This window comes from Coturnix japonica, chromosome 7 (genome assembly GCF_054131305.1).
Source record: "Coturnix japonica strain WE chromosome 7, WE-NBRP24, whole genome shotgun sequence".
Classification (NCBI taxonomy): domain Eukaryota; kingdom Metazoa; phylum Chordata; class Aves; order Galliformes; family Phasianidae; genus Coturnix; species Coturnix japonica.
Window position 1 is genome coordinate 33203736 of NC_140669.1, and position 27982 is coordinate 33231717.

The window sequence follows — 27982 nt, forward strand, 5'->3', positions numbered from 1 at the left end:
CAGGTTACACAAGGGACCTTCACCCTTCTTGTTTCTGAGTGCATGAGGTCCCAGGTTGAACTCCTGGAGTTGGCCCCTCCTTTGGAGTACCACCTTCCTGCTCTGGCTGTCAGCACGGAGATCCTTATGGCCCCAGCTCTGGCTGTTATCCCCCAGTGAGGCCCCACTGCTGCTTGAAGTGACACACAGGATGGGTCCAATGACCTCAACCCTATATTTGGCTCCTGGTCCTGCTGGTGGCCCCAGTGGCAGGAGGATGGAGACGGGAGCTTGGCAGGGACATGGGGACCTTGGGAGCACCCCATTAGAAGAGGAACACATGGGCGCCATGGCTTAGCTGGTTAAAGCGCCTGTCTAGTAAACAGGAGATCCTGGGTTCAACTCCCAGTGGTGCCTGGCCTTGGGGGCTGTTTTTCTTCCTAGTCCCTGAGTTTGGGCACATGCACTGGGGTCTCTGCCCTCACCAGGGCCACTTCATTGCTGCCTGTGTCCCCCTGCTCTGCTGCCTCGCTGCTCCCACCATGTGCCCCTTCCCAATGACAAAGCAGCCCTGCACAGCCTGTGTTTTTACTCCAGAGCTCATTTCAGTGGGAGACAGAGAATGTCGTGGAGACACCAGGGCACAGCAGTAAGTCTGGGCAGGGGTACAAAGGGAGCCAGGCACTCAGGGCCATGTCCTCCCTTTTCAGCACTGCACAGACTCCTGCTGTTTCTGGGTGCCACGAACTCTTCCCAAGGGCACCAGGAGCTCCAGCTGCCCCACTGGGCTCAGGCAGAGCACGGTCCCTGCAGCACCTGCCTGTTGGAGCAGCCACTTCAACATGCAGCAGCCTATGCTGGAGCACCTGGACCTGAGGTGCAGAGCCCTCCTGATGCCCTCTGTGGGGACACCAATTGATGTCTGTCCAGATGCCACACTCAGAAAGAGACAGAGAGCCGTCAGCATGGGCCGGGGCTGCAGAAGGAGTCTATCTCCTGCTGGGTGCGGGTCGAGGGGCTGATCCGCGGCGCCTCCGGTTTATCCAGCTGTGACGGCACAAGAAACCGATGGGGGTGGGATCCGAACCCAGGTCTACATTGCGCAATGGATTAGCAGTCCATCGCCTTAACCACTCGGCCACCCCGTCGCGCCCCGCGGGGCGTTGCAGGCCGGCAGGGAGCGCGGCGCAGCGCGGCCCTCTTAGCGCAGCCGGCAGCGCGTCAGTCTCATAATCTGAAGGTCCTGAGTTCGAGCCTCAGAGAGGGCACTCTTTTATTCTAGCTCATGGACCGGGGGAAGCGCTGCCTCGCGTGAGGTGACGCTGCGGCTTTCCTTTTGCAGCAGCGTATGACCGCCGGGAAGGAGCGGGACCTGCAGGCAGCGCGGCTGAGTCTGCGGGGGATTGGCAGGAGTGGAGCCGTGAAATGCAGGAAGAAAGAAAAAAAAAACCCTTCCTAACAGACTACTAAAAGAAACGCGCTGCCCTCTCTGAGGCTCGAACTCAGGACCTTCAGATTATGAGACTGACGCGCTGCCGGCTGCGCTAAGAGGGCTGCAGCAGCGCCCCGCCGCCCGCCCGGCTGCAGCATTGCCCCGCTGCAGCAGCGCCCCCTGCCGGCTGCGGGGCGGGACGAGAGTGCGGGGAGGGGCCGGGGCGACAGGGAACAGGGCAGGACGAGGTGGCCGAGTGGTTAAGGCGATGGACTGCTAATCCATTGTGCTCTGCACGCGTGGGTTCGAATCCCACCTTCGTCGCCACTTTTGCCACTGTTCAGTGCAGGTGGGCAGCTTTCTGTCCGGCACAGCATAGCTACACCCACACCAGCAGAGCCCTGGACCTGCTGGCTGTGCTCTTTGTAACACACCCCAAACCTCCCCAGGCTGCTCTGTGTACTTGGTTACCACTAGATTCAAATTAAAATTTGTGGACAGACCTTTTAATTAGCGACACAGTAACGAATGAATTCAACCAACAAAAATATTTATTAGATACAAAAAAACTTTACATGAAACAAAGATGGTGTGAAACAGCCCAGAACATTGAGGTTGGAGCAATTAATTCTGGCTTCATGGAGCCCCCATGAGCAGCAGGCACAGAGCACATTGGACACACAGGAGGCTGATGTGGGGCACCGAGCTCAACTCAACACAAGGCTGAGTATGAACAGCGCAAAGCACAAGTGCTTCACTTTAAGTCACAATTGCTACTCCATGTTAAAGAGGAAACAAAGGAAAAACAAATAGATATAAAACAAATTGTGGAAGGCAGGTGACAGAGCTGGACTGAACTGCAGATGAAGTTAGGAGCCAACTGCCCAATGATCTCTGATCTGGCTGACAAACGTTTACCCCCAAGCAGCAATAATTGCATTTCACCAGGCAGAACCGCCCCAGAAACATCTGCTGCTGCTTTATCTAAAACCAGAGAAAGGTTAATTGTCCTGGAGCGCTGCAGCCATGAGTTACATCTTCTCACTACTTGCAAGTAATCGATATTAAATCTAAAACAAGAGGTCTTCGATTTTCAATGCCACAGCTTTATAGCAACTAGAAAGTGCAGGCAGCCTGCTCTGCTAAAATAAAGGAAAATCTTCCTTCCACAGCTGTTTACAGAGGAAAATGTCCTGCTTTTCCAGCATGACAAACTACTCTGTAGAGGAACAGGTTTGTTTTAATGCTGTATGTATTCAGCATAACAAAACGCTGGGCCCAGCAGCCCAAAAATCCTTCTGAATCTGCATAGGACATTTAAGTAAAACAAAATATAGCAAAGTGTTGTGACTGCTTGATAATGAGTATTGACACTTCCGAGCAGCAAAAAGAAACCCACAACAACATGTCAAACCAATGCTGCTGCAAGGCAGCCTCTGCGTAAGAGGCAGAGAGCTGAGACTGCATCCTGAGGTCTGTGTGGAGACCAACTGTCCTGATGCTCCCAAAGGTCCTTGCTATCTGAGTGTTTTCTCCTGGTGAAATTATATTGACTCACATGCTGCCCACGCAATGATCCTCTAACTTCCCCCAGTAGCTGTATCCTTACCCCCATCTCTATTGAATTGACTTCCAGTTGTAACAAAAACTACTGGTTCTGCACTCCTCAACATGGTACAAAGTTACAGAGGCAGGGAAGGGGAAGAGAACCAGGTACAAGGACAGTATCAGCAGGACTCTGCACAAACCAATGCAGTCAACGTGAGAGCTGGTAGAAAGAAAGGTTACAGTATATCAATGTAAGGCTTCCTAGGGCATCATTGCACTAGTCTCCACATTAATGAAACAGGACAGCTTCAAAGGAGTTCCCAGGCCAGCCAAATCTCAGCAGAGAACCGAAGAGATGAAGTGAGCTCCAGCACATCATCTCTGCAAGGCAGCCACGTGAGAGCAGCCCAGACCCAACATCTGCTTTGCTTTTTCTGCCACATGCCCCAGAAGCTTCTCTTCTGAATCACCCAGATCTGGATTTCTGCACCAGTCTCTTGATCCACACCCGTGCTTTAGTTCTGCTCAAATATCCACCATATCCATCAGGGCAGAGAGGTGAAGCTCAGATGCAACTTCACCCTCCTTGTTAGCTCTGAGGAGCCTTTGCAAATGCTTCAGCCTGTCTGACAGTACAGGGCTTCGGTCACCCATTGACAGCTCAAGACTTGCTTCACTCCCATCCTGGTGGGAAGGAAAAGAGAGATGAGACAGAGAAAGCAACATTAGATAATATTAACATGGGATCTGATCTCTCCATTCACTGACCTCCCACTTTTCAGAACAAAGGAGGTCACCTCCAATCCCCCAAGGAGCTATGGTTAAAATGGCATGTTCTGCTGTTTCTGGAGCCAGCATTCCCTGGGTCCATCCCAAAGCCAAAGGTACAACCTGAGCCACAATCAACAACTCCCTATGTGCAACACTACAAGGGATACTATTATGATCACCAGAGCAGACACATATGTTCATCACATACGCCAACAGCATTTCAGATCTACAGAAATTATTTTGCTTCTCAGGGAAGATTGTACAGTACGGTACATTTTCCAGTTCTTCATTTCCCAAGTCTATCCAACACTGCATAGTTAAGGCTGTAGCCACTGAACATTTGTGATTACAGCTGGTTTAGCACCCACACAATACTCTTCACAGCCAGTTTTCAATACCACCCCCTGTCTTACCACTTGAACAGAAGACACGGGACTCTTGCTCAATGGACCAGCAAGAGCTGGAGTGGAGATCAGGGACTGGGGAAGGTAGAGAGGAAAGCCCATGAAGTCACCAAGGGGCTCAGTGTCCTCAGCTAGATATTGGTGCAACTGTTCTTCAAACCTGAAAAGAAAGGTCAACAACACCAGTCAGAATGCAGCCTGGCTTTGCTCCTGTAACCAGTGGGTAAGACATGAACTGGGAATTCAGAGGTCTCTGAAGGAAACAGCCAAAGACAGCAGTCATGTCCAGTACAGACAGCCCCACTGCTATTACAAAAATACACTGCTGAAAGATGTGGCCCAGAAACAACCTAAACAAAGTGATGGAGAAAAGAGAGGAAACCCTTGGGCCAACCTCAAGAACTTTAGTTCTCTGACCTGGAGACCTGCATTGCTATTAACATCAAACCAACATTCCCATGGTCTATTTAACAGACACCAAGGATGGAAACTACTGAACACAGCATATAACTACGCTGCTTTAGCATTAGTGGATTGATTGACCAATTTCCAACCATTACTCAAAGCTCTACTTATTTCTATCATACCGGACTGTTCCTGTAATGAAAGTAATAACTAGCAGGGAACTGCACTGAACTGATGTGCTTGATGAAGATGAAAGTGGAGACAGACCAAGAAATAAACCTACACTCCTAGTACTGCTGGACTTCAGCTTTCCAATGCATACAGGTTCACAACTGCTAACAAACCTGGACTGGAGCAGCAAGGATTGGATAGTTCTCTTGTAACTCACCTCCTGCTTTCCATTTTCTCCAGTTGCAATTGAGTTAACAGATGCTCCGGGAGGTCCTGGGCTGAGGCTGTAAATTCTGGATCAGAACCTGGACTGGAAATGTTCCTTTCTTGCCCTGATAGTATGCTCTCATCAGCACTGTACTGATCTGACATGGAGACCTTACAGGGTTTATTGAAAGACACTGGAGATTTTACCCTTGACCTGGAATGGGGGGGGGGGGGGGGGGGAAGAAAACACAAAAAAACAGTATAAGTTTGTTGATTCTTCCCTATTAGGATGGAAATTCCAGGAAGAAGTTCCATGTTTCATCTACAAGTTTAATTCCAAAGCCACAGCAGTGATTTCTTTGGCAGAACTTCAATTACAACACTTTGAACAGCTGCTCCAAGCAATGCCGTTTCTTTGAGAGAAGTAACCCCACAAATCACATCTACTTACAACCTAATTTCCACACAAATGCCCTTGTACGTCACTTTGGGAAGATGTAGAAAAGAACACACGCTGGTTCTCAGCACCACAGCACCATGCAGCTTGACAGAGGCCCTAAGTAACCTCATTAGAGTTCACTAAGCAGCTCTGGCTACAGAAGGGGCAACTGAATGCTTTTCAAATAGGCAGTGCCAGCAACTCCCTCACCATTTGTGGCCCTGCCGGATCTCCTCCCGTGTGCGTAGCCTGGCTTGTTCCCATGAAAAAGGGACAATGAAGTTCTTCAAATGTTCCTTGAAGAAATACACACGAATCTGGCCTTCTTCACTTACTGCTTCTGTGAACAAACCCCAAACTAGTGTTTATTATCAGCACAGATTTTTTTCCTTGAACGAAAAGTTCAGTATTAAAAAGATTATTTAAGGAAAAACAGCATATCTTTCAAGTTACCTCTCCCTGCACTCTGCATGCAGAAAGGGGTTGTTTTGAGTGATTTACTGTTCAACATAACACATTACTGGGAATGACTAAAAAAAAAATGCTCCTTTATCTTCATTTATTAAATTCTTGTGCATCTAAGCTCAATGTACAGCAAGGTAAAGAGCCATTTCAAAACAGGCTCCCTAGAATTAAGCCAAACAGGGCACAGAAGTAACCCTGTGCACATTGCATTTTAAGTAAGCAGAATTTGAGATACTAACTTCATTAATCCACCAAAGTGCTCATTAAGAGAGGCAGCCTTCCATCTCAGATGACCTGAGCTGATATGGCTTGCAAAGGCACTGATTCTTGGCCTGTGGCTAAATTTAAACACCCTCTCCCACTTGGAGAATAGGACTTGAAGGACTTATTATGTGCTTTCACACAAACATTCTAATCACAAGCTCATGTGATTATCAACGTTAAATACATACTCTACACAGCAGAACAGTGTGCAGAGCAAGCACAGTGCCACTCTGCAGAGTGAAGAACAATCAAAACCAGACCTCCCTCTTTGCTACTCCCTGCATAAAGGCACCACTGTCAAGTTAATAAACACAGTTATGAAGGAAGTGTCATCCTTACTATAGGCCATACAATACCTGGTGCAACAGGCAGTTTGGGGGGTTTCCAGTCTCTCAGCTTATGATCAATGCATGTTGCCAGGATATCATCCCAAGGGATCTCATCAACAGAAGGCCCATCACCAGAGCTCCCCAATGGCCCATTTTTCCACTTCTGGTATGTTTTGCTCAACAGATTCTCTACTTGAGAGTGAATCAGTGGTTGAGTATTGGAAGAACTGGCAATCTGAGATGCATACTGAAAAATCATTCGGCAAACAGGACGCCAAGGAGCTAGAGGAGGAAAAAAAGAACAGTAACAACAACAAAAAAGATCCCACCAAAGCAGACACAACAGACAAGGAATGAAATGCTGCTAAGAGGATGCTGCAACATGAAGTACGTACCACCTAATGGAGGCAGATCTAGGTAGGGGATCTGGAAGGACAGCACAGCCTTTTTCAGCCAAGCTAGGTGATCAGGCATATTCCACTGCAGGTGAGGCAACAACTTGTTACCCCCACGTTCTGAAAACTCAGTAACAGGCCAAGACAAGTCACAAAGATGCTCTGAGGATGCCACCTCTGAAAGAAACTGGAGCACACAGTTGTACAGCTCTATGATGACCCCAGGCTCCTGAGATGGCAGGCCAGCTAAACGTCTCTCCCTCCAGTCATGGTAGAAGCGCTTGCCAAATTCACCATCGATGCCATCCTCGATGTACTCCTGAAGGGTCTGACTGCAGAGCTCAAGGGAGTTTGGGCACTGGGAAACCAACCAGCTCACAGCTGCAGAGATCTACAACACACAAAGCACAGGTGGTTGGAAACTCCACTCCTCTGGGACAATGAGGATTCAACCCTGCAATCTTACATTTGATAGAACATTATCTAAGACACTGCATAGCAAAATTCAAATAGATTGTTTTTAATCAGTCTCCAGGCCACTATTTGCAAGCACAAGTCAATTAGAAGGACAAGGAGAGGCTGTCTCAGAAAGTACTGTACAAACTTTCCTCCAATCCATCCACTGAAGATGTGACAACAGAGGGTGACCTCCTATCAGTGAAGAGTGACGTTTGCATTTTAGGACTGGGAGCATCAGGTGAAGAGGCTCACCCACCACCAGCACTCTTCCGTTACAACTGCAGCCCCACTAGTCAGCATAGACAGGGCACACAAGAATGCCAATCTTGGTCAGTTAAAGGAATGCAGCGGAAAAAGTTTTAGGCTAGTTCTGCCTAGAACTAGAATTAATTACACCAGCCGTTAACACAAGCATCTGATTCCAGCTAATTCAGCTACATGAAAAAAGCTCATATAAGACTTTTGATCAAGAACTACAATAAAGAAAATTCAACAGGAAAAAAATATTCCTTTTCATAAGGCTGCTGCAATTCAAGCTACAGAAAAATGTAACAATCACTCCTTACACAGCATTAATAACCAAGAAAGGTTAATGATTAGCTAAGTAAGTATTCTTACCCTTCTGGTGCCTTCTAAGTCATTGATAGAACCTGGTAGCTCAATAACGACATAGTCTGAAATAAGCTGGGCTGAAATCAAGTCCTGGAGCATTAAACCTGAATAAGTAAAAACAAGAAATAAAAAATAAAAAGCAACTCATATACACTAATAGACAACAGATGGTCACCCCCTGCTCTGACCCAATCTCACAATCTGCACACATTCACTGCACGGCTTCCGTCCCCAGCCTTCCCCCAGGCTCTCAGGATCTAATACTGAGTGCAAAGAAAAGCTGAAAACTAAAGAGTTCAACAGTTTCCATACTGACAAAGCATTAAAGTATCTGGATTTCCACCAAAGCACTGAAGCATTCAGTACTTCACAGTCATGTCACTTATTAGGCTGTACATCTGAGGCTGCACTAGCCACAAAGCTCTGGTTGTGGCACCCCTCAACACTCACATTATTTACAAGCCTTTCAAAAACAATTGCATACCTTCTTCAACTTCTTTCTCTGTGGCCTCCTCTTCCTGACTGGGGACCAGAACCAGAAGCGGAACTATTGGCTGGAAAGGTTTGACTTGAAGTAACTGTTTCAATTGCAGCAAAGCTGAAAGCCAATAAACATCTTCTTCGGCAACATCATCACTTCTAACTCGAGGGGGCAGGAGGAGAATGAGACCACTGGTTCCAAGCAAGTCTTTTTGTGTACTGGATGCGTCAAGCTCAGAGTCAGAGAGCACACCATTTACCACCTATACAAATAACAAAGATAACAGCGAAGCAGCTTAAAAACAGTTTTCATACTGAAAATGGCAGCTCTTTATCACTAGTGTTCAGCTTTGATGTTCATTACCAGGAGCCCTACAAAGCCCCAGACAATGAATTACAGGAAAGAAATATGTCCAATAAATGCAGGTGAACACAGAAGTGCACTTCAGCACCTGATCCATCATCAGAAATTGACAGGATGGAGGTTCAATTGCTAATATACAGGTAGGCATTTACTCAGCAGACTGGAAACAAGAAAAAAATCCACACCTTTTTTCTTTAGCCCTTTCCAACAAACCAATCCCTCCCTCCCAGTGTCATCTTTCTCCACCAGACAGGACACAGTGTGAAAATCTTCCTCATGACATCCACTGGAAAAGATGGTGCACGTGATGGCCTGTCAGGTATCACAAGTCTGCTCCCACTTACCTTAACACACACGCTGACTCTGATGTTTCTGCTCCCTTGTATGCCAGAAGAATTAAACAATGTCAGTGTTTGAATTCTATCTTCTGCACATGAAGCAGTATTCTTCCAGCTTTTGTCCTTCATGAATTTGGCCTTCAACCACTTCATCAATGTCCTAGCAAACAAGAAGTGTTTATTTATTTATTTATACACTTTATTTATTTTCTAAGTAGCACTGTAAGTCTTTTTAAGCACCAACTTAAGAAAGATAGAGTTTGTCTATCAGATGCCCTGAAGTTCTCTATTACCTAAATAAGGGTTTTCTGTTTTCAGTGTGAGGAAAAGCAATTCAATGAACAACAGCAGATACAGACCACTGCAGTTCATTCTAACTTTTTTTATTAGAAAGAAAAAAATATATATATCAAAGTTTGATATGGTAGGAGAAAAGTAGTCATCAGGGACTGCATAATGCTACCCTCCCTCCATTCCATCACCACGCCTGAAAAAGCGACCATGGAATCCACACTTCTACTCACCTGCTGGGGTCATCCTCTGCATATTCATCATCATTTGGCAAAACCAACAGCACCTTCCAAAAAACCTGTTCTTGTTGAACTGGAATATGTTCAGCGACCAAGGAAGCGAGATCCAGGGGAGTCCATGCTAAATCACTTAAAGAGAGACAGAACTGGTAAAACAAACCCCCCCAAGGCCGATTTTCTTGCCTAGAACAAGTTACACTAGGGCAGCTGGTTAAGGTCTAATCCAGGAAGGTCTGAAATCAGACCTTATCCATTAGCAAATACCGGATGCCTTCTGGAACTACAGTTACCAAGTCTGTTATCTCAGCCTTACTTTGGGGATTGTGGTACCATACATACATTACTTCACTTCCACACTACCTAAATATCCTGCTCCAATAAACTCACAGGGCACTAGAGTGCATGACAAGTTATTAGAAAGCAAATGCTTTGCTGCACGTTAGAGACTTACATCAATTTCTCTGTGCCACGAGCCAGTCTCATAATGGCCTGTACTCCTCTTTCTGGCTCAGAACCATTAGCCTTGTCCAGATTCCCCCCCCCCCGCCCCCCCTCGGAGGAGGAGTAAATAAATAAATAATAATTATTATTAAAAAGTGTCTAAACAAGCACCCCAGATTCTCCAGGTTACAGTCACAGCAATGGGAGTTCAAGAGTTTACTATCCAGTTCTCTTATCTGAAAAGGTATTTCCAGAATCAAGGCTACAATAGGACACTGAAGCATGGTTTACCATCCTGCAATGACACTTTCAAGTTCTATGGCATTCATTGTAGAAAGAAAACAAAGATCAAATGCCAGAATACCTTAACAACTGCCGATAGAAGTGTTGAACTTTGATTTCATGCACTGTCTTGTTTCTCAGCCAATTCAATCTGAAAACAAAAGACCCTTGATTTTTTGGGTATAAAAACAGGAATTTTAGCGATAGTTCAAAAATATTACAACCTGAGAAATACTACTTTAGAAAGTTGCAGTCAGTGGAAGAATTATTTCATTAGGTTTGAGTCTTCACTGCAAAAAAATTCACTTCCACAATGGAAAAAGAGAATTTGCTTTCCTAAATTCAGATTGCCATCTGCTGTCATAAACATCCTTACCTTGTGCAAGAGACTCCCAGCTTTCCTCCATTCCCCATGTTTACAATCCTCTTGCATAAGTTCTCCATGGTTATAGGCCACTCAGCACTAGGGGACAGGGCTTTCAGTTTATTTTTAGGATCCATGCAGCACGGAGCAGCTGGAAATGCCCTCATTTGACGTTTCAGCTTTGTTCGAGCTGCCACTGCCTCCCTCCACCTTCAGAAGAGAAGAAATAAGGTCCTGTTAATTAAATTCTCTGCAGTCCAACAGGGTTCTCCTCGCTCTTCAGATTGAATGAGGCTATCATTCTAAGTCTGCCCAGTTGAGATGGTGAGGTGGTGCAATTGTGCAGAGCTGTGAACTCACAGCACGCATGTTCAGCATCTTAACAGTCTACTTTGTGCTCCATTAAAATAAAATAAATCAATAAACAAATAGAAAGGAAAAAACACAACAAGGAAAGGAGACAGGAACTCTTTTCTTGGTCTTTCTAAAGAGCTGTTTTCACAGGTGTTTTTGGGATATATAACAATATATCCCCACATCACACAGTTGCCTTGACTGCTACTTGTATTTTTAGCACCCCACAGACACCTTTAAGCTCCTCCTTATTCTTCCCTATGCCACTGAAGGTGATTTATGTAAGTCCTGAAGTGAAAACAGATTTAATTTCAGGACATAAAGAACTCTGCAAGGGAAGGTGTTCCTAGAAAAGAAAACAGCCTGCTGCTATCTATCCGCAGTAAAAAACACCACCTGAAATGTACTTCCAGCTGACAGCACTGGGGCAGCACAGCACAGGAAGAAGTGAGTCCCTGCCTTGGAGCACCACAGGTACTCCTGGGCATTTAGCATACATCCAGAAACAAGCACCCAATACAGAGAATCCAAGGACAAACTATAACATGTTTCTAGAAATAATAAAAGTGCATCTTCATGCCAAGACCATTACTTGACCCTAAGGAGGTGTGTTCCCCTCCTTGCATGTAACAGAGCAACATTAGAAGTTGGTAATAAGAACATAAGCCTACCTTTACAGTAGAGCCAACCAGATAGCAAAAGCCATCTCAAAAAGCCCATAGCCTGACACAGTTGCTCTTTAAATCACAGAATCACAGAATGACCCGGGTTGGAAGGGACCTCAAGGATCATGTAGTTCCAACCCCCCTGCCTGGCAGGGCCACCAAACATAGACCTTTACTAGATCAGGTTGCCCAGAGCCCCGTCCATCCTGGTCTTGAACACCTCCAAGGACGGGGCATCCACAACCTCCCTGGGCAGCCTGTTCCAGGACCTAACCACTCTCTTAGTAAAGAACTTCCCCCTAACGTCCAACCTAAATCTTCCCTCTTTTAACTTAAAACCATTTCCCCTAGTCCTGCTATTATCAGCCCTTTCGAAGAGTTTACTCCCCTCCTGGGAGTAAGTTCCCTTCAGGTATTGAAAAGCTGCAATGAGGTCACCCCGCAACCTTCTCTTCTCCAGGCTGAACAAACCCAACTCCCTCAGCCTGTCCTCATAGGGGAGGTGCTCCAGCCCCCTGATCATCTTTGTGGTCCTCCTCTGGACCCTTTCCAAAATCTCCATATCTTTTTTGTACTGAGGGCTCCACACCTGGACACAGTACTCCAGATGGGGCCTCACAAGAGCAGAGTAGAGAGGGACAATCACCTCCCTATCCCTGCTGACCACCCCTCTCCTGATGGAGCCCAGGATCCCATTTGCTTTCCGGGCTGCCAGAGTGCACTGCTGGCTCATGTTAAGTTTCTCATCTATCAGGACCCCTAGGTCTTTTTCTGCCGAGCTGCTCTCAAGGACTACTCCTCCCAGGCTGTACAGGTGCCTGGGGTTCTTCCGGCCCAAGTGCAAAACCTTGCACTTTGCCGTGTTGAACCTCATTAGGTTCACCCGAGCCCAGCTTTCCAGCCTGTCAAGGTCCCTCTGAATGGCATCCGTTCCCTCCACCGTATCGACTGCACCACTCAGCTTGGTGTCATCAGCAAACTTGCTGAGGGTGCACTCAATTCCCTCATCGATGTCATTAATAAAGATGTTAAAGTGCACCGGTCCCAAGACAGACCCTTGAGGGACACCACTCGTTACCGGCCTCCACCTGGACATAGAACCATTGACCACCACCCTCTGTCTGCGGCCTTTCAACCAATTGCTTATCCATCTAGTTGTCCACCCATCAAATCCACATCCCTCCAATTTGGAGATGAGGATGTGATGGGGGACCATGTCAAAGGCCTTGCTCAGGTCCAGGTAAATGACATCGGTCGCCTTCCCTTCGTCCACCAACGCCGTCACTCCATCATAGAAGGCCACAAGATTAGTTAAGCATGACCTTCCCCTGGTGAAGCCATGCTGGCTGTCTCTGATCACGTGCTCGTTCTTTATGTGATCAAGCATGTTGTCCAGGAGGATCTGTTCCATAATCTTCCCAGGCACGGAGGTGAGACTCACCGGCCTGTAGTTACCTGGGTCCTCCCTGCTCCCCTTCTTGTAAATGGGAGTGACGTGACCCTTCCTCCAATCATCCAGGACCTCACCTGACAGCCACGACTTCTCAAATATGATGGAGAGCGGCTCAGCAACCACCTCAGTCAGCTCCTTCAGGACCCTGGGATGCATGCCATCTGGCCCCATAGACTTATACTCATTCAGTCTAAGGAGGCACTCTCGGACTTGCTCTACCCTTACAGTGGGGAGGGATTTACCTCCTTGGTCCCCACATAGAGGTATGGGGGTGCAAGAGCTAGGGACGTGAAAAAGACTAGAATCCTGGCCACCAGTGAAGACCGAGGTGAAGAACTCATTCAGCACCTCAGCTTTCTCTTCATCTGTTGAAGCTAGTTCTCCTTTTAAATTTACCAAAGTAGGTACGCCCGTTTTGGCCTGTCTCTTCTGGCCAATGTACCTGTAGAAGGTTTTCTTATTGTTTTTCACGTCCCTCGCCAAGTTCAGTTCTGCCTGCGCCTTGGCTTCCCTGATCCCACATCTGCAAGTCTGGACGGCATCCCTGTATTCTTCCCGGGTGACACAGCCTTGTTTCCAGACCTTGTACACCCCTTTCTTCTCCCTCAGTTCTCTTAGCAGGTCCTTGCTGAGCCATAATCCTATTAGCCAGTCCTTGTCCACGCTCCTACAAGAAGCAGTTCTACCACAGGATGGCAACTCACCTTTGCAAATATTTGCAGAAACACTGGAGCTCCTGAATGGTTTCTTTTGCAATCTGGAAAATCTCATCCTCCAGGAAGAGATCCATGACATGACCGCAGACTTCTTCTGAACACCGGGCAATGCGGGCTTGCTGGTCTCTTTCTAAGGCACATCTGCTTCAAAACAAAACATTTAGCGAGGCAAAAGCCACAGAAGGAACTAAAACAACTAGCCAAGACATAAACAGGCAAGAACATCAACACAGATAGCAAAGAGGATGGATTTTCCACCTTTGTACTCCATGGCAATTTTAAATAAGACCTGCAATCAAATCTAAAGTCATTCAAATTTTACACAGATCACAGGCTTCCAAAGAAAAGTCTGCAAGAGGAAAATCCACAGCTAAGCTGTAAGGGAGACCTAATGGAAGTAAGCACATGGGACAGCCTTGTCCACAAGAAAGACTATCACCTCCACCCTGGAGGACTGCTACTGCAAAGGCAAACTGATATCATTCTGCATGGTCAAGTACACTTGCCCTCCCTTTAAATTAACTTAATGAAAGCAAAGCTTAGAGGAAGCCAAGCAAGGAGCCCAGCATTTGCTGACTATTACCCTTTATAAAGCACCAACAGCAAAGTATAGCATAGAGAATGTTATACTTACTTTAATTCATTGGCTGAAGCTTCTTGAACATTCTCATTTATTACTTCTTCCATTAGCTCCATACTGACCAACTGACTCAGCTGCTTTATTAACTGTTCTCTTTCCTGCCTCTGCCTGGAAGGACAGAGTAGAGATTTACATATGCAAACCTGCTGCTTAGTTACTTATGTGCAGCCTAATATCCACAGTTAGTTCACTGGTTTTTCCTCAAAATAAATAAATAAATAAATAAATAAAAGAGATAATTAGCTTCCACAGAGCTAAGTCTCATTAATATAAGTAACATTTGGGCTATTTCTTACTCAGTAAGCTACAGACAAGTAGTTCTCTCAAAAGAAAAAGCTCAAGTGTACAGAAAGGCCAGGAAGCGCCTCCCTCTCAGGAAGCTCCAGCTGATTAGAAGTTCCCAAACAATCCCATCTGTGATTTTCACAGTGTCTCCATGAGGTTATCAGAATACTTACCAGCAGATTTTACTATTCTCAAGAACAAGGAAGTGACAACACGAGCGACCCCAGGGAAGCTCCAAATAACACAAACTGAGCAGCACTGACAGGTGACAGAGACACAGGGCCTGGGTATATGCATCAACACCCAGGATGGCACCTGCTGTCCTTACAGTACCTAAGAGCTGATGCAGCCCACCCTGCCACATGTTAAAATCAACGGCTCACCTCTCTTCCTCCACTCTGCGTCTTTCCTCATTTACACGGTCCTGCTCTGCATTGAACGTGGTTACAGCCACTTGTCGGAGGACTTCCTCCATCACTTCAGCCACCAGTTCCTTCATGGTGTCCTCTGAGGTGCTGCGTGGAGACAGAATTCTCTTTTTAAAGCAAGTTTTCAATCAAAGCTTCAAAGAAAAGGCACCATAGATACCCCATGCCCTCAGCTAGCAGCCAAGTACCACTTGTTCACTCCCCTCCTTGCAGCAGGGCATATGGGAAGACAGAACATAACCGAGAACACCAGTGGAATGGAAATGAAGACAGTTTCACTTATTAAGTGAAAAAAAACAAAAAACACATCCAAGGACACTCATCACCTCCCACAGGCAGACCAGTGCTCAGCCACTCTCCTCACGGCCAAAAAAAATACCTCACCTTCCTTCTCAACCTGTTTTAGGCAGTACTGAATACCTCGTTGGTCTGCTGGGGCCAGCTGTCCTGGCTCTATCCTCTCCCAGCTGACTTTGCACCCCCCTCCGCTCCAGCCCACTTGCTGGCAGAATAGTACAAGAAACTGAGAAACTGAAACATCCTTGGTTCTGTGCAGCACTGCTCAGCAATAACTAAAACATCGCAGTGTTATCAGCATTGTTTTTTATCTAAGGCCAGAATATAGCATCATATCAGACACTGAAGGAAAAGTCAACTCCAAATCAGCTAAAACCAAGACCCAGTACTTCTGAAACCCTGGCTGAAACCAGACTTCACATTCCATTAAGATCAAGATTTCTCAGCACAGGAGAAGACCTAAAATCCCTAAATAGTATAGCAGTCAGTTTATCCTTTGCTCAGCCTCTACCATCTTCATTTAGCTACTCATTTAAAATGGGCTTTTAACCATTAGTAGTATTTTATTTCTAGTTAGGAACAGAAGTTTCCTTTGATTGGTCAAAGCAGTGGATTTGCTAGCCTTTGCCAAGAAATAGCTGCAGCAAATCATTTTTAAGCTCACTTCCACTTGGGCAACTCAGCTCTGGATTAACAAAGCAAATTCTGGTGAATCAAGGGCTATGGGGAGCTTACCATGTCCACCAGCACTGAGCAGCACAGACAGAATGGTGTGTGTACATATAAGTCATCAGGCATCTTCCCTTCCTACACCTTTATTTAGAGGGAGACACTCCAAATGCCTACTGGCTAGACTGCAGCTGCATACCCCACCCCACTTAAGGGCAAGTACATGAGTGCAGCTTTCTGGGGACAGTGATAGCCAGCACAGGAGCAGCAGCTCCTCCCATGATACAGCTCAAGGCAGTGTAACACATGACTGAGGAAGGCAGCCTGAGAGGGATAACAAAAGACTGGAGTCATTGCTCTGTAGGATTTGTCACTGTACATAAATCCATCTGGGTTCCTGCAGAGTAGGCAAGTAGGTAGGAAATTCCAGTTGCTTAGATTTAGACCTACTCTCTAAGGACTTAAATGGTTCACATATTTATTATCAGAAAACATCAATTACATCTCATGGTCTAATGTTGGTACTTAACGACAAAGTCGTGGGCAACTTTGCCCAAATCTGGCTGATCTGACCTAGTGTGGGCAACCAATTCACTAAGAACAGGAGACTGAACCACAGACATCTAGATACTCCTTCCCACCAGGGTATCCTGGAGCCTATCAACTGCACTGCGAGGAAGCATTACTTGAATTAGAGAAGCATCCAGATCTGGATTTAACTACTCTTGCTTTCCTTCCACAACAATTTATTGCAGCAGTAATGTTAGTCGTACAAACAAAGGTCTGCAGAGATGTTTGCAGTGAGCATTTCATTAAGCTAAGCTAGCATGAAGCCAAGAGGTGTATGAAGAAATATCTGCTTTTCTCTCGACTGTATCAGTGAGACTTCCTTCACTAACAACCTTGCCTTACTTAACTTTATAATCTTCACACACACTGCTGCTAAGGGAAACTGGGACTTTGATGGTAAACTTCAGAAATACCAGCAATGAACACTCTTTACCAGATTGCTGCAGTCACGTAATCCGCTCCTGCTCTGCCAACTTCTCTGCACTCTCCTTTGACAACATCGTGCACGAGCCCATCCACGACCTCAGCAATATCCTACAACACAGCAGAAGAAGAATGTGAAGCAAGCTGGAACCCTGCTCAAGACAGCCTGAGCAGGCACTCGAATCGGGAGTGAGGTGTGCCAGCCTTGTTTATGAGACTGTAATTGGCAACCATATCACCTTATCTCTACTTACACACCAAGCTAAGGTCATGAAGTACAACAGCCTGGGAATTATACTTTGAGTTCTAGCCATGTAGTAACAGCCCAGAAACAAAAGCAACCAAGCAGTGTCTCCTCTAAATTATGTGAAGGTTATAAGGACAACAATCTGCAAGCTCTCAGTTGCTATTTATTATCTTTTACACAATCTTCCCAAATACTCCATCATAACTGATGGACTGCTTGCATGCAAGAGCTCTCCAGCCCCCAGCTGAAGAAACTGAGCAGAGGAAGAAGGCAACTAGTAAGGCTGAGCAAGGACATGCAGCTTCAACTGAGTGGATTCCATCCCACTGTAACAGTGGAACAAGTCCAGAACTGTCTCATGAAACTGAATGCATGTAAGTCCATGGGTTGGATGATACTCATCCTAGGGTTCTGAAAGAGACAGCTGATGTGGTTGCCAAGCACTCTCCATCATATCTGAAAAATCATGGCTGTCCAGTGAAGTCCTCAGTGACTGGAAAAAGGGAAGCATTGCTCCCATTTTTAAGAAAGAGAGAAAGGAATACCCAGGAAACTACAGGCTGGTGAGCCTCACTTCTGCGTCTAGGAAGATCGTGGAGCAGATCCTCCAAGAAGCTATGCTAAGGCATATAAGAGACAAAGAGGTGACCCGAGGCAGCCAGCATGGCTTCACCAAGGGCAGATCGTGCTTGACCAATCTGGTGGCCTTCTGTGATGGACTGACAGCTTCAGCAGATGGGGGAAGGGCAACGGATGTCATGTACCTGGACTTCTGCAAGGCCTTTGACATGGTTCCTCACCACATCCTGCTCCTTATGAGGGTGGATAGTGATAGGACAAGGGAGAATGGTTTTAAACTGAGATGGGGAGATTTAGGTTGGATATTAGGAGGAAGTTTTTCACAGAGGGGGGTGAAGCACTGTAACAGGTTGCCCAAGGAGGCTGTGGATGCCCCATCACTGGAGACATTCAAGGCCAGGCTGGATGTGGCTCTAGGCAGCCTGGTCTGGTGGCTGGCAACCCCACCTGTGGCAGGCAGGTTGAAACTAGATAACCATGATGATTCTTTTCAACCCAGGCCATTCTGTGATTCCATGAATTCTGGATTTCCTTACCGTGTCTGTGTACACAGGCTGAGGCTTTGAAGGAAGAGGATCAGGCTGTGCAGCAGGTTGGGAAATTGTCTGTGCAGGAGGTAACGATGCCATAAGAGGACGAGGCAACAGTGAGGGCAGAAGATGAGCTGGTGGCTGGACTCTTACTGCTGGGACATCTAAATCCACACCTTTGCTTTCCATTCTTCCTTCTTTGGCAGATGAGTCTGCAGAAGAAGAAAAGATAAAGGTAATACATTCAGTCCGAAACAGAAGCTAAACTGTTCTTGTTGCCTGTTATCTTGCAAAGCAAGATGGTCTGATAAGTCCTGTTAGGTCATAAAAGAAAGTCTCCCACAGTGGAGACTTGCTACCTTGAATAGGTAGCAAATTGATTTCTGTAATATGAATGTTTTATAAAATGCTCAAATATTATTGCACATTACTTCCACTGTCAAGTATATTCATCTCCAATTTTACAGTTTCAGGAAAAGCATGCCACCTAGCGCCCACACATACACCTATTTCATAAAGTGGAAGCATCTGTATTTCCAAGACAAATGAAGTATAAATTCAGCCAGCCTGAAAATGATTATAGGCAAAGTGGGAACAAACTGTATACAAAAGGTGTAAAGAAAAGTTGGCCACGTGAAATAGACAATTTATAGTAATTCCACCTAAACTGGTAAAATTAAACTCTTTTCTATTTATTAATCATGATGTTTCTTAGTTTTCACACACATCTGAGTGCTTTTAAATCAAAATATACTTTCATTATTACACCTAAATTTCCATGCAGTTTCAACTCATACGAGCAATGAACAATTTCTGCTTTGTAAAACAAAACAGCTGCTCCTGAGAAGTACCAAACATGCACACTTACCTGCTGTTTCCATACTTGATTTCTGGTTACTACCAGCTTGATCTCCAGCTGCAATCCCACCAATATATTTGCTCTGTCCATTGAAGCTAGACACAGGCACATGGTGAGGCACCAGTGGTAGCGGCCCGCCATTTACAACTTCCCCAACTGAGACTGTCAGCTTCTGACTGACAAACAGCGATTTACGAGGTTTGGGTAATCCATCAGGCTCCAAGAAAGCAGAGCGATTCAGCTCTACATATGTACTGGGGGAAAAAAAAAAAACAGTCAGTAGAGTACATACTCAAAGTCTCAGTAGCCTACATATTTTCAGCTGGACAGCTTAGTGGGGCAAAATGAAACAGATACAAGGCATCCAAGATTGCTCCCTAGAGCCTGGACATTGATCACTGGCTCTAATCAAAGCTGGGAAGGCAAGAGTACTGCCCCCGTAGCTATTCACTCAGGGCAGAGGACACTGACCATGGACATTTCCAGGCACCAGCATGGACAATTCTGGCAAATCTCCCATGAATCTTTATTAACTGTATTTACATCAGATACCTTCCACACAACAGATACCTTGTTATACCATGACAGGTCACCTTGTCATAGAACGGAATCAGGTTTGTCAGACAGATCTACCATTCATAACCCCATGCTGACTGGGAATGATCCCCTGGTTGACCTTTAATTGATCCACAATGGCTCTTGAGATTATCTGTTCCTAACCTTCCCCAGCACCGAGGTGAGACTGATAGGTCAGAGCTAGCTATAGTAGCCATTTTAAAAGCTGCAGTCTTCTTCCAACCCTGGCATCCTTCAATTTTACTCACTTACTATTCCCAAGCCGAATATTAACTGGAAATAGAGCACTAACTGCCATGCTCATACTCTCTTCCTTTCTAAAACTCAGCCTGTACTACTCAGTTTCACCCTGCCCTGCCTGAATCACCACAACGCCAATTTTATCAGGGTATTTGTATCTTTACCTCCTGCAAAGCTGCAACTTCATAAAATACAACTGCAAGGTAAAAAGCCTAAAATTAAAGTTTTCTTTGAGTTATCCAAATCTCATTTTAGGGAGGAAGTCCCTCGAGCCCAATGGAGACCAAGCTTAATACACAGCCCCTTTTTGCAGGTAATGTCTTTCCTACTTTTACAACTTAGAAGCTGGAAGCAAGCAATTACAGGGATACAAAACCCATTTCTTCAGGGAGAGAGATAAAATCAAGGAACTTTTCATAGTTAGAGCAGAACAAACAGCACAGTTTATGCCCATCGTTTCCTTTACACTTACCCATCAGATACACTCAGGCCATAGTAACTGATGAAATCAGTTGCCTCCTCACAGTCTTTGAACAGTAGCATACGAACCAGGTGATCCAAGGGGAACACTGTACATCTTTGGGTGCTCACAGTGTAGGCAATATTGAGAGACTTGAGAGCATCTTTACGAATCTGAGGGTAAAATAAAAACAGGAGTTATATATTTCAACTGGTTAGCACCCTCCAAACATGAAAATAGTCTTTAAAACAAAGCAGCACTTTGTTAGCATAGAATCACAGAATGGCTTGGGTTGGAAGGAACCTCAAGGATCACCAAGTTCCACGCCCCCAGCCACAAGCTCTAGATCAGGTATTAGATCAGGGTGCCCAGGGCCCCATCCAACCTGGCTTTCAACACCTCCAAGCACAAAGCATCCATAGCCTCCATTGGGCAGCCTTTTCCAGCACCCCACTATTCTCTCTGTGAAAAGCTTCCCCCGATATCCAATCTAAACCTTCATTCCTTGAGCTTAAACTCTATGTTATCAAACATCCACATAAACAACTATTTAGATTTAAGTGCTTAAGTGCACAGCTTTAAGTGCTGTGCACTTGCTTTCCAGTTTCCATGACTCTTCTATGCTGCTCATTTTGAGCATATCACCTCGCAAGTCTTGTGCAGGAGAAAAAGCTTGCAGGGGCTTCTGAAGGCCCAAGTAGCATTTGCCTTTTATAACTGGGTAGAAAACCAGTCTGATTTTATTCAAAAAGCTTACAAAATGGCATGAACAAGACTTTTTAATGTCAAAAAACTTACTGTGTTTTTTTGTTATCTAAAATAATTTCCTTGCAAAAGACCCAGGCAGTTTTACAAATTAACTACATACACACACTCACACTCTCTTTTTCTTACCTGGTTGAAATAACAGTGTAAGAGACAGGCATTCAGATAGGAAGCTGCCTGCACTAATTTGAAAAACCTCACAAAGTTGTTGCTGTTCAGTGCAGCAAAAGCTTGAACTGCAAACCTAACTTCAGGGGAGTTTCTAACCTCTGGATGAAACTGCTGCACTTCTCTGTAGAGACAAAAAACAGAAACAAACCTTTGGCACTAATATTAACAACCCCAGCTGGACAGCATGGAAGTTTTACATCTCACTTAAAGCTCCTAATTCTAATTCCAAGTTACCAACAGGTACGAGCTAAATTTGCTGCTGTATTCAGTCATATTTTCTAATTATGCTCATATAACTATCATGCTTTTTTTTTTTTTTTTTAAGGTACATCACTCCAACACCTAGGAAAGAAGGCAACTGGGAGAGCAAACTGAAAAGCAGAGTATTACATTGTCTACAGAATGTATTTTCCTTGATCCTACTGGAGACAAAGCTGTTAATACTGCATAGTTATCTTTTTCTTTCCTTAAAAAAAAAGATACACTTCTAGTGACCTATCAAGAATTAAAACAACATTACAACAGATTACTACAGATTTGCTTTGGCAAAGCAGATTGAAAGTAAGTTCATCATTTCCTTTGCAACTTATCTGAACTTAATCCTAATTTCTTCCCAAATGCAAGAGAGAAACCCAGTAATATTCATCATCCTACCTGAGAATATCACCCTTGTTGAGATTCAGCAAAACACTGTAACCTCTGAACTCTGCTTCACTCTCACAGTAAATTCCTTTGTTAGCCAGGTCCTGATACATCTCCTTCAAGCTCTGCAGGCATTTTGTCATGTTCTCATTGTTGATTTTGGCATCAAAGGAGGACATGGGCTCTTCACACAGGTGGTGAGCACAATGGATGTGAAAGCGAGTGCACTTCTCAATCAGAGACACCATCAGCGGGTTGCAGAGATGCTGCTGGGTTATATCCTAACCAGAACAATTAACAAACCATTAAATTCATTTTCAACTAAACCTGAAAAGTAGATACCTAAAACTACCTTCAAAAAACTCATTTTGTGTTTTGACTCAGTTTTCTATTCAAATGCTTAAATTACTACTACTTTTTCTTCACTTTTTACAACATTACATGATTATTTATTTTCTACCATCAAACATTTCCATCTATTACTGCTTACCTTTCTTATTCCCCGAGTTCTGTTCCAGACAAAGTCATACCATTCTCGGTAGTTTCCTTCTCCTTGGTCCATAATGTTTGTCACTAAATAGTCCATGGTCATACTCAGCACTTCTGAGGGTCTCAATTCATGTGGCAAAGGTTCCTCCTGGTCTGCTGAAGACCTGCTATATTCCTTGATTGCTGCTGCATGATTTACCTACAAGAAGCAGAGAAAACAACTGAAAACCAAGGGGCCTTCTTTAATCCTTCAGAAGGATTTCACCACATGCCCGCCTTTACTTTAGCAAGGAGCAGATTACTAAGAGTTTACACTAACAGCCCATGTTGGTTTTGCTATAACAGCAAATAAGTTTTATTTTATGACAGCAGCTGACATAGCAATCTTTGACTCATCACCTCCAGGACCCACACATCACTACCAGAGCTACAAATCCAAAAGCCTGTCTGAACTGAACAGAAAAGGTTACTGTAACGGTTAAACAGCAATTGTCTAGCATTCTTGTTTTACAATCGCAATAGAAAGACAGGTTAAGGAAACAGAATTCTCCTCTAGAACTAACCCTGTAATCAATTAAACAAAGACAGCTTTATATAAGGAGCAAATGAACGGATGAGCTGGGAACAGTAACCTTACAAAGGACTCATACCTTGTCAGACCCCAGCAGCACCTCAAAGACACTAAGCTGGTTTCTTGTCTCCCTCATATACCGCTCCTTTTCAGGACACATGTCTGGACAAGTGCCAACAATTGTTTTTGCTTTTCCAAGATCAGTTCTTTTTATTCGAGCTAAAAGAAATAAAAATAAAGATAACAAGCTAAAATTGTAATGTTAAGCATCTGTCCCATTGTTTTTATGACAAGCCATTTCCTTAAAGTGCAGGCCAAAGCAGCATGTCTCAGCTACGGTCTGAATACCAGTCAATGGATGGATGTCAAGAAGCACTCTGCCAAAGGTAAGGATTCACAGAGCAGCTGATGTGACAGGATCCATAGGAGCTCCCAAACAGGCTCCCTCTGGAGCAGGACCAGATGGAAATACACAAGGATGGGGTTCCCCTGTGCTAGGACCAGGACCTACCCCAGGTCTGTACTGCTCCTCTGGGGAAGCTTCTCATACTGTCCCACTTGGATACTGAGACTCTTGCTGAAAATATCAGTCTGTAGAAGATACCTGATGCTTTGTATCCCCAAAGCATATCCTTCTTTGTATTCTAACCAAGCACCAGCAATTCCACAACCCCATACCAGGCAAGAGCATATGCTGATATTAAAAACAATGTATTAAATAAAATAAGATCAGCTTGAAAGAGCAAGAATAGGATGAAGTAATTTACAAAGTAGATTAGCAAGCAAATATTTACTGAAATAATGACCTTTTAGAGAAACATAGTTAGCCCTTGGTCAGCGTTCTTTGAAGAACCTGCAGAGGTGCAAACTACCCTAAAAGCCAGGTACACAATAGTGCAGTTACATTGGGTGGCTTAATAGACCCTGTAACTGATGAAAACAGCAGAAGAAGACAAATGAGTCCCTGCTGATTTTCTATTCATTAGTAACAGAGAGTGCTGTGCCAACACAACACTGTCAAAATACGTTCTAACACAACAGTGTCAAAATACACTCAAAAATACTCAGGAATTCATTCAAAGTTGAACACTTTGCTATTCATTATGCATAAGAAATATATGCATGCAATAAGATGCACAGACTGTTGTTCCACAAGAGATGAGTGCACACAACAACCTACTCCAATAGGAAGGCACGAAGGGTAAGAACACAAGAATAAGAACAGTACCTTGTCGCATGATTTTGTCTCTTTGGTCCAAAAGACGGTATCTTTCTTCAGATGTCTCTGCCACTAATCCTACCAGGTTACTCAGAGATGACAACGAAGTCATGGCTTCTGAGTTCTGTCCTTCAGAACCAGAATCAAACAGATCGACTTCAAACTGCAGAGCCTTCCGCAGACCAGGCTTCTTTGCAGGAGAGCTAAAAATAAGCATGTTACTTATATTACAATTGTATGACAGTGTGCACCAAATAATCATTGACAAACTAGGCAAACCATTAAAACGCTACAGAAGAAGGTACGGAAAAAGCCTGCAGCTTCAGCACCTGGCACAAAGCAGAAGGTCTCTCGTACAAAACCTGTTCTCTAACAACAAAAAGACAACAACCAAACTCATTCCACAGAGCCACTTCTGTCCATGAATGAAACCACTCACTTCAGAAGCCAGTTTAACCAATACCACCCAATACAGTCAATCACTGCTTGGCCTTACTAAGGCTCTACACTGTTTTTCACCATTCTCTTACACCTCACTGTTATAGCTGGATCTCATGTTGTAACAATGACTGCAATTCAACTAAAAAGCCACATGTTTAAAATGAATGTGTGCCACAAGACAGATGAAGCGCGCTCTCTTGCTAAGAGCATCACTATTCAGCACACACCAATCACTCTTCCCCATCCACCCTGATAGACTCTTCAGAGAACACACACACATACCTTCTACCAGGCATCACGGTGCTGGCAGAAGATCTTATTAAAGGCTTTCGAAGAGGGGAATGCTGGTAGTTTTGCTCTTCACTGCTCTGCCTTCCCTCGTCTTCACCTGCTTTCTTCTCCTTGGATGAAAATTCTCTTTTGGCTGGACCTAAAGTGACACATAAACATCAAGGCAGGTACTTGGCAAGTAAGCTTTACAACAGCTTTTTGTCCCAACTACCCAGTGGCACCATGAATAACTGGCTTTATTTTCTGATATTATTATTATTTTCTGATATTACAACCTCATCTATGTATACAACACTAACAAGACAGCCTGCACTATAAGTTGCACCAAGGAAGCACACTAATTGCTAGTTCTACAAAGAAAAAGAGTTCTTGATAATGATACTGCTTAACAGTAAATGCAGTTATTCAGCAGATTGCCAGTAAATGAAGTCTGGTCGTCAAATTCCAGTTCTTTTGATTCTGAGTTATAATTCACAGGTCATAGCTCAATTCCTGCTGTCCTGGTTCAGCCTGGCTCAGCCACAAACCGATGGAAACCCAGACAAACCATGATACCTGGTACTTAATCTGTTTAACCAACATAAAATGTCACAGTGTTTTCAGTGCTCCTGAGTTACATCAACACTTTATGTCACGCATCCCAAGCTCAGGCTGTGCTTGACATGCCTCTTCAAAACTTAAGTCAAAAAGAAAAAGGATAACTTCTCAGCCAGTTGGATTTCTCACACTCCCTCACATTAGTTACTATAGAACACTGCTATTCTGGGTTTCTAAAGACCTTAATGCCAAAATAACATGACAAAAGCATCCTTATAGCTGCTGTGAAGGCAGAGAAATAATTCTGTATGCAACTACATGCTTTAAATACCCTCCCTCTCTCCCCAGTACCTTTGCCATTACCCACTGTACTACGCACCGCCTGCTCAGCACACCAAGAAACCCAAGACTTACTTGTTTTCTTCTTCTGCCAAAAGGCCACTACGTCTTTGTGCAACTCTTTGGCCTTTTTTTTTGCAAGGGCAGCAGAGGCCTGAAAGAAAGCAAAGCAGAACACAAGAGCCTGTTACCATAACAGAGGACAGCTTAAGCTGGAGAGACAGGTACCAATTCTCACAGACCTCCAGGCACTGCCTTTTAACCTAGAATCATACCATAACTCATGATTATCTGAGTTAGAAGGGACCTTTAAACGCCATCTAGTTCACCTGCCTCACAGTGAACAGGGAGACACACAGCTCCATCAAGTGCCTGATCTTGAATGTCTCCAGGGATGCAGCATGGACCACCTCCCTGGGCAACCTGTGCCAGTGCTTCACAACCTCCTGCCTGAGGCATCCAAGCAGTAGGCAGGGCTGGGCACATTACTACAAAAACATTACTAAGACAATAAGGCCTCATCAACGAGACCTTAATGCCAAAATAACATGACAAAAGCATCCTTATAGCTGCTGTGAAGGCCTCATCAACACAGCGGCATTCCCAGCAAGTGGATCTCCCTGCTACTGGGGACATGCATAGAGGCAGCTGCATTGCTTTGGGTTTGGGTGATGAGTGACCACAACCAGGAAACAAGAAGCTCCTGTTCGGTGTTTAACTGTGCACTAATGACAGAATCATTAAGGCCATAACAAAAGCACTAAGTTCATTTAGTCCAACAGCCATCCCACCCCAGCGACCACATCCCTCAGTGCCACAATTACCCTCTTCTTGAACACCTCCAGGGTCGGTGATTCCACCAGTTACTCCCTAACATCCAACCTGACCCTGTACATGCCGGGGCACTCCGGTTAACCCCCACTCCGCACCGGCAGCCTCCGATACTCACGTGGTCAAAGAAGTGGACGACGGCCGTCTTCTTATTCCTGCGGGTCATGACCCGGCGGACCTTCACGAACTGCCCGAAGTGCTTCTCCAGCACGGTCCTGTCGTTGAGGTAGTCGGGGACGTTTTTGCACTGGATAGCCGTTAGCTCCGCCGCCGACGCTCCGCCCAAGCTATCGGTGCTGTCGTTGCCCCGCGCCCTACGCGCCGGGGTGACGGTAGCGCCGTCGGCGGGCCCGAGCCTCGCCGGGTACGGCCCGTCCCGTCCCTCGGCCGCCGGCTCCTCGCTCGTGCCCCGCTCGGGCTCCCCCCGCTCGCGGCCTTGGCTGCGCAGCACCTCCTGCAGCGTGCGGCCGAACAGGGCCCCGCCGCGGGGCCGGCTCAGCAGCACCGCGCGTTTCTCCGGCGGCGCGGCCGCCCGCCCTCCCGCCGCCATCCGCCGCGGCGACCGCTCCCGCTCCTCCTTCCGCTTCAGCCCCTTGGGCGCCGCCTCGCCCGCCTCCTCTCCCGCGTTCGAATGCGGCCGCGCCGTCCCCTCCTCGGGCCGGCCGAGCAGCGGGGCGGGCCGCGAGAAGGAGAAGGCTCCGCCGGGCGCGGGCGGCTCGGGGCCCGCCGCGTCGGGAGCGAAGCCGAAGGGCGGCGAGAAGGTGAAGGCGGCGGGGCCGTCGGGCGCCTTGAAGCGGAACTCGGGCGGCGCGAAGGTCCCGCCCGCCGCGTCGCCCGGCGCCGGGAGGCCGCCCAGGTTGGTGGGCGGCTTGAAGCTGAAGGCCGCGTTGCCCGCCGCCTGGCCCAGCCCGTAGGGGACGAAAGGAGGAGCGGCGCTCTGCCCGAAGCGCGACGGCGGCGGGAAGGCGGGAGGGCCGCGGAACGGGCCCCCTGCGTTCATGGCCGCGGCCCGTCCT

General features: G+C 45.8%; 1 protein-coding gene and 4 non-coding genes across 12 annotated transcripts; 3 read left to right on the forward strand and 2 right to left on the reverse strand.

Moving 5' to 3' along the window:
- The first annotated feature begins 322 nt into the window (after positions 1–322).
- Positions 323–396, forward strand: TRNAT-AGU (transfer RNA threonine (anticodon AGU)). Its single transcript has one exon. It is a non-coding gene; the product is annotated as a tRNA-Thr (tRNA).
- Positions 397–1174: 778 nt separating this feature from the next.
- On the forward strand, positions 1175–1247 carry TRNAM-CAU (transfer RNA methionine (anticodon CAU)). The gene has a single exon. It is a non-coding gene; the product is annotated as a tRNA-Met (tRNA).
- A 213-nt stretch (positions 1248–1460) lies between these two features.
- On the reverse strand, positions 1461–1533 carry TRNAM-CAU (transfer RNA methionine (anticodon CAU)). Its single transcript has one exon. It is a non-coding gene; the product is annotated as a tRNA-Met (tRNA).
- Positions 1534–1653: 120 nt separating this feature from the next.
- On the forward strand, positions 1654–1735 carry TRNAS-GCU (transfer RNA serine (anticodon GCU)). Its single transcript has one exon. It is a non-coding gene; the product is annotated as a tRNA-Ser (tRNA).
- A 209-nt stretch (positions 1736–1944) lies between these two features.
- Positions 1945–27966, reverse strand: MCM3AP (minichromosome maintenance complex component 3 associated protein). 8 transcript variants are annotated; one of them, XM_085553723.1, is made up of 27 exons: positions 27085–27966; positions 26211–26289; positions 25251–25398; positions 24537–24730; positions 23388–23527; positions 22739–22936; positions 22261–22529; positions 21565–21727; positions 20683–20843; positions 19404–19648; positions 18542–18747; positions 17190–17290; positions 15176–15307; positions 14502–14615; positions 13856–14008; positions 10692–10889; positions 10398–10466; positions 9587–9721; positions 9069–9222; positions 8365–8623; positions 7887–7984; positions 6810–7200; positions 6442–6696; positions 5567–5696; positions 4928–5131; positions 4144–4294; positions 1945–3643 (listed from the first exon to the last, which is right to left on the reverse strand). In XM_085553723.1, the coding sequence occupies exons 1-27, from the start codon at positions 27964–27966 to the stop codon at positions 3485–3487; spliced, it is 5388 nt and encodes a 1795-aa protein (XP_085409849.1). In that variant the 3' UTR covers positions 1945–3484. The 8 variants fall into 8 exon arrangements, with proteins under 8 accessions (XP_085409849.1, XP_085409848.1, XP_085409852.1 ...); XM_085553722.1 differs by having other exon boundaries at positions 13856–14011; XM_085553724.1 differs by lacking the exon at positions 1945–3643 and adding an exon at positions 3682–3872 and having other exon boundaries at positions 13856–14011.
- Between the last annotated feature and the right edge of the window lie 16 nt (positions 27967–27982).

What these genes read in the sequence shown, in the direction of transcription:
- MCM3AP (XM_085553722.1), bottom strand. Translation starts at nt 27,966, where the DNA reads ATGAACGCAGGGGGCCCGTTCCGCGGCCCTCCCGCCTTCCCGCCGCCG. An exon ending in GGCCTGAGTGTATCTGATGG is followed by an intron (nt 19,649 to 20,682) that starts GTAAGTGTAAAG and finishes TTTTTCCCCCAG; the next exon opens with TACATATGTAGAGCTGAATC. An exon ending in ATCCGGCAGGGCCACAAATG is followed by an intron (nt 5,132 to 5,566) that starts GTGAGGGAGTTG and finishes CCCCCATTCCAG; the next exon opens with GTCAAGGGTAAAATCTCCAG.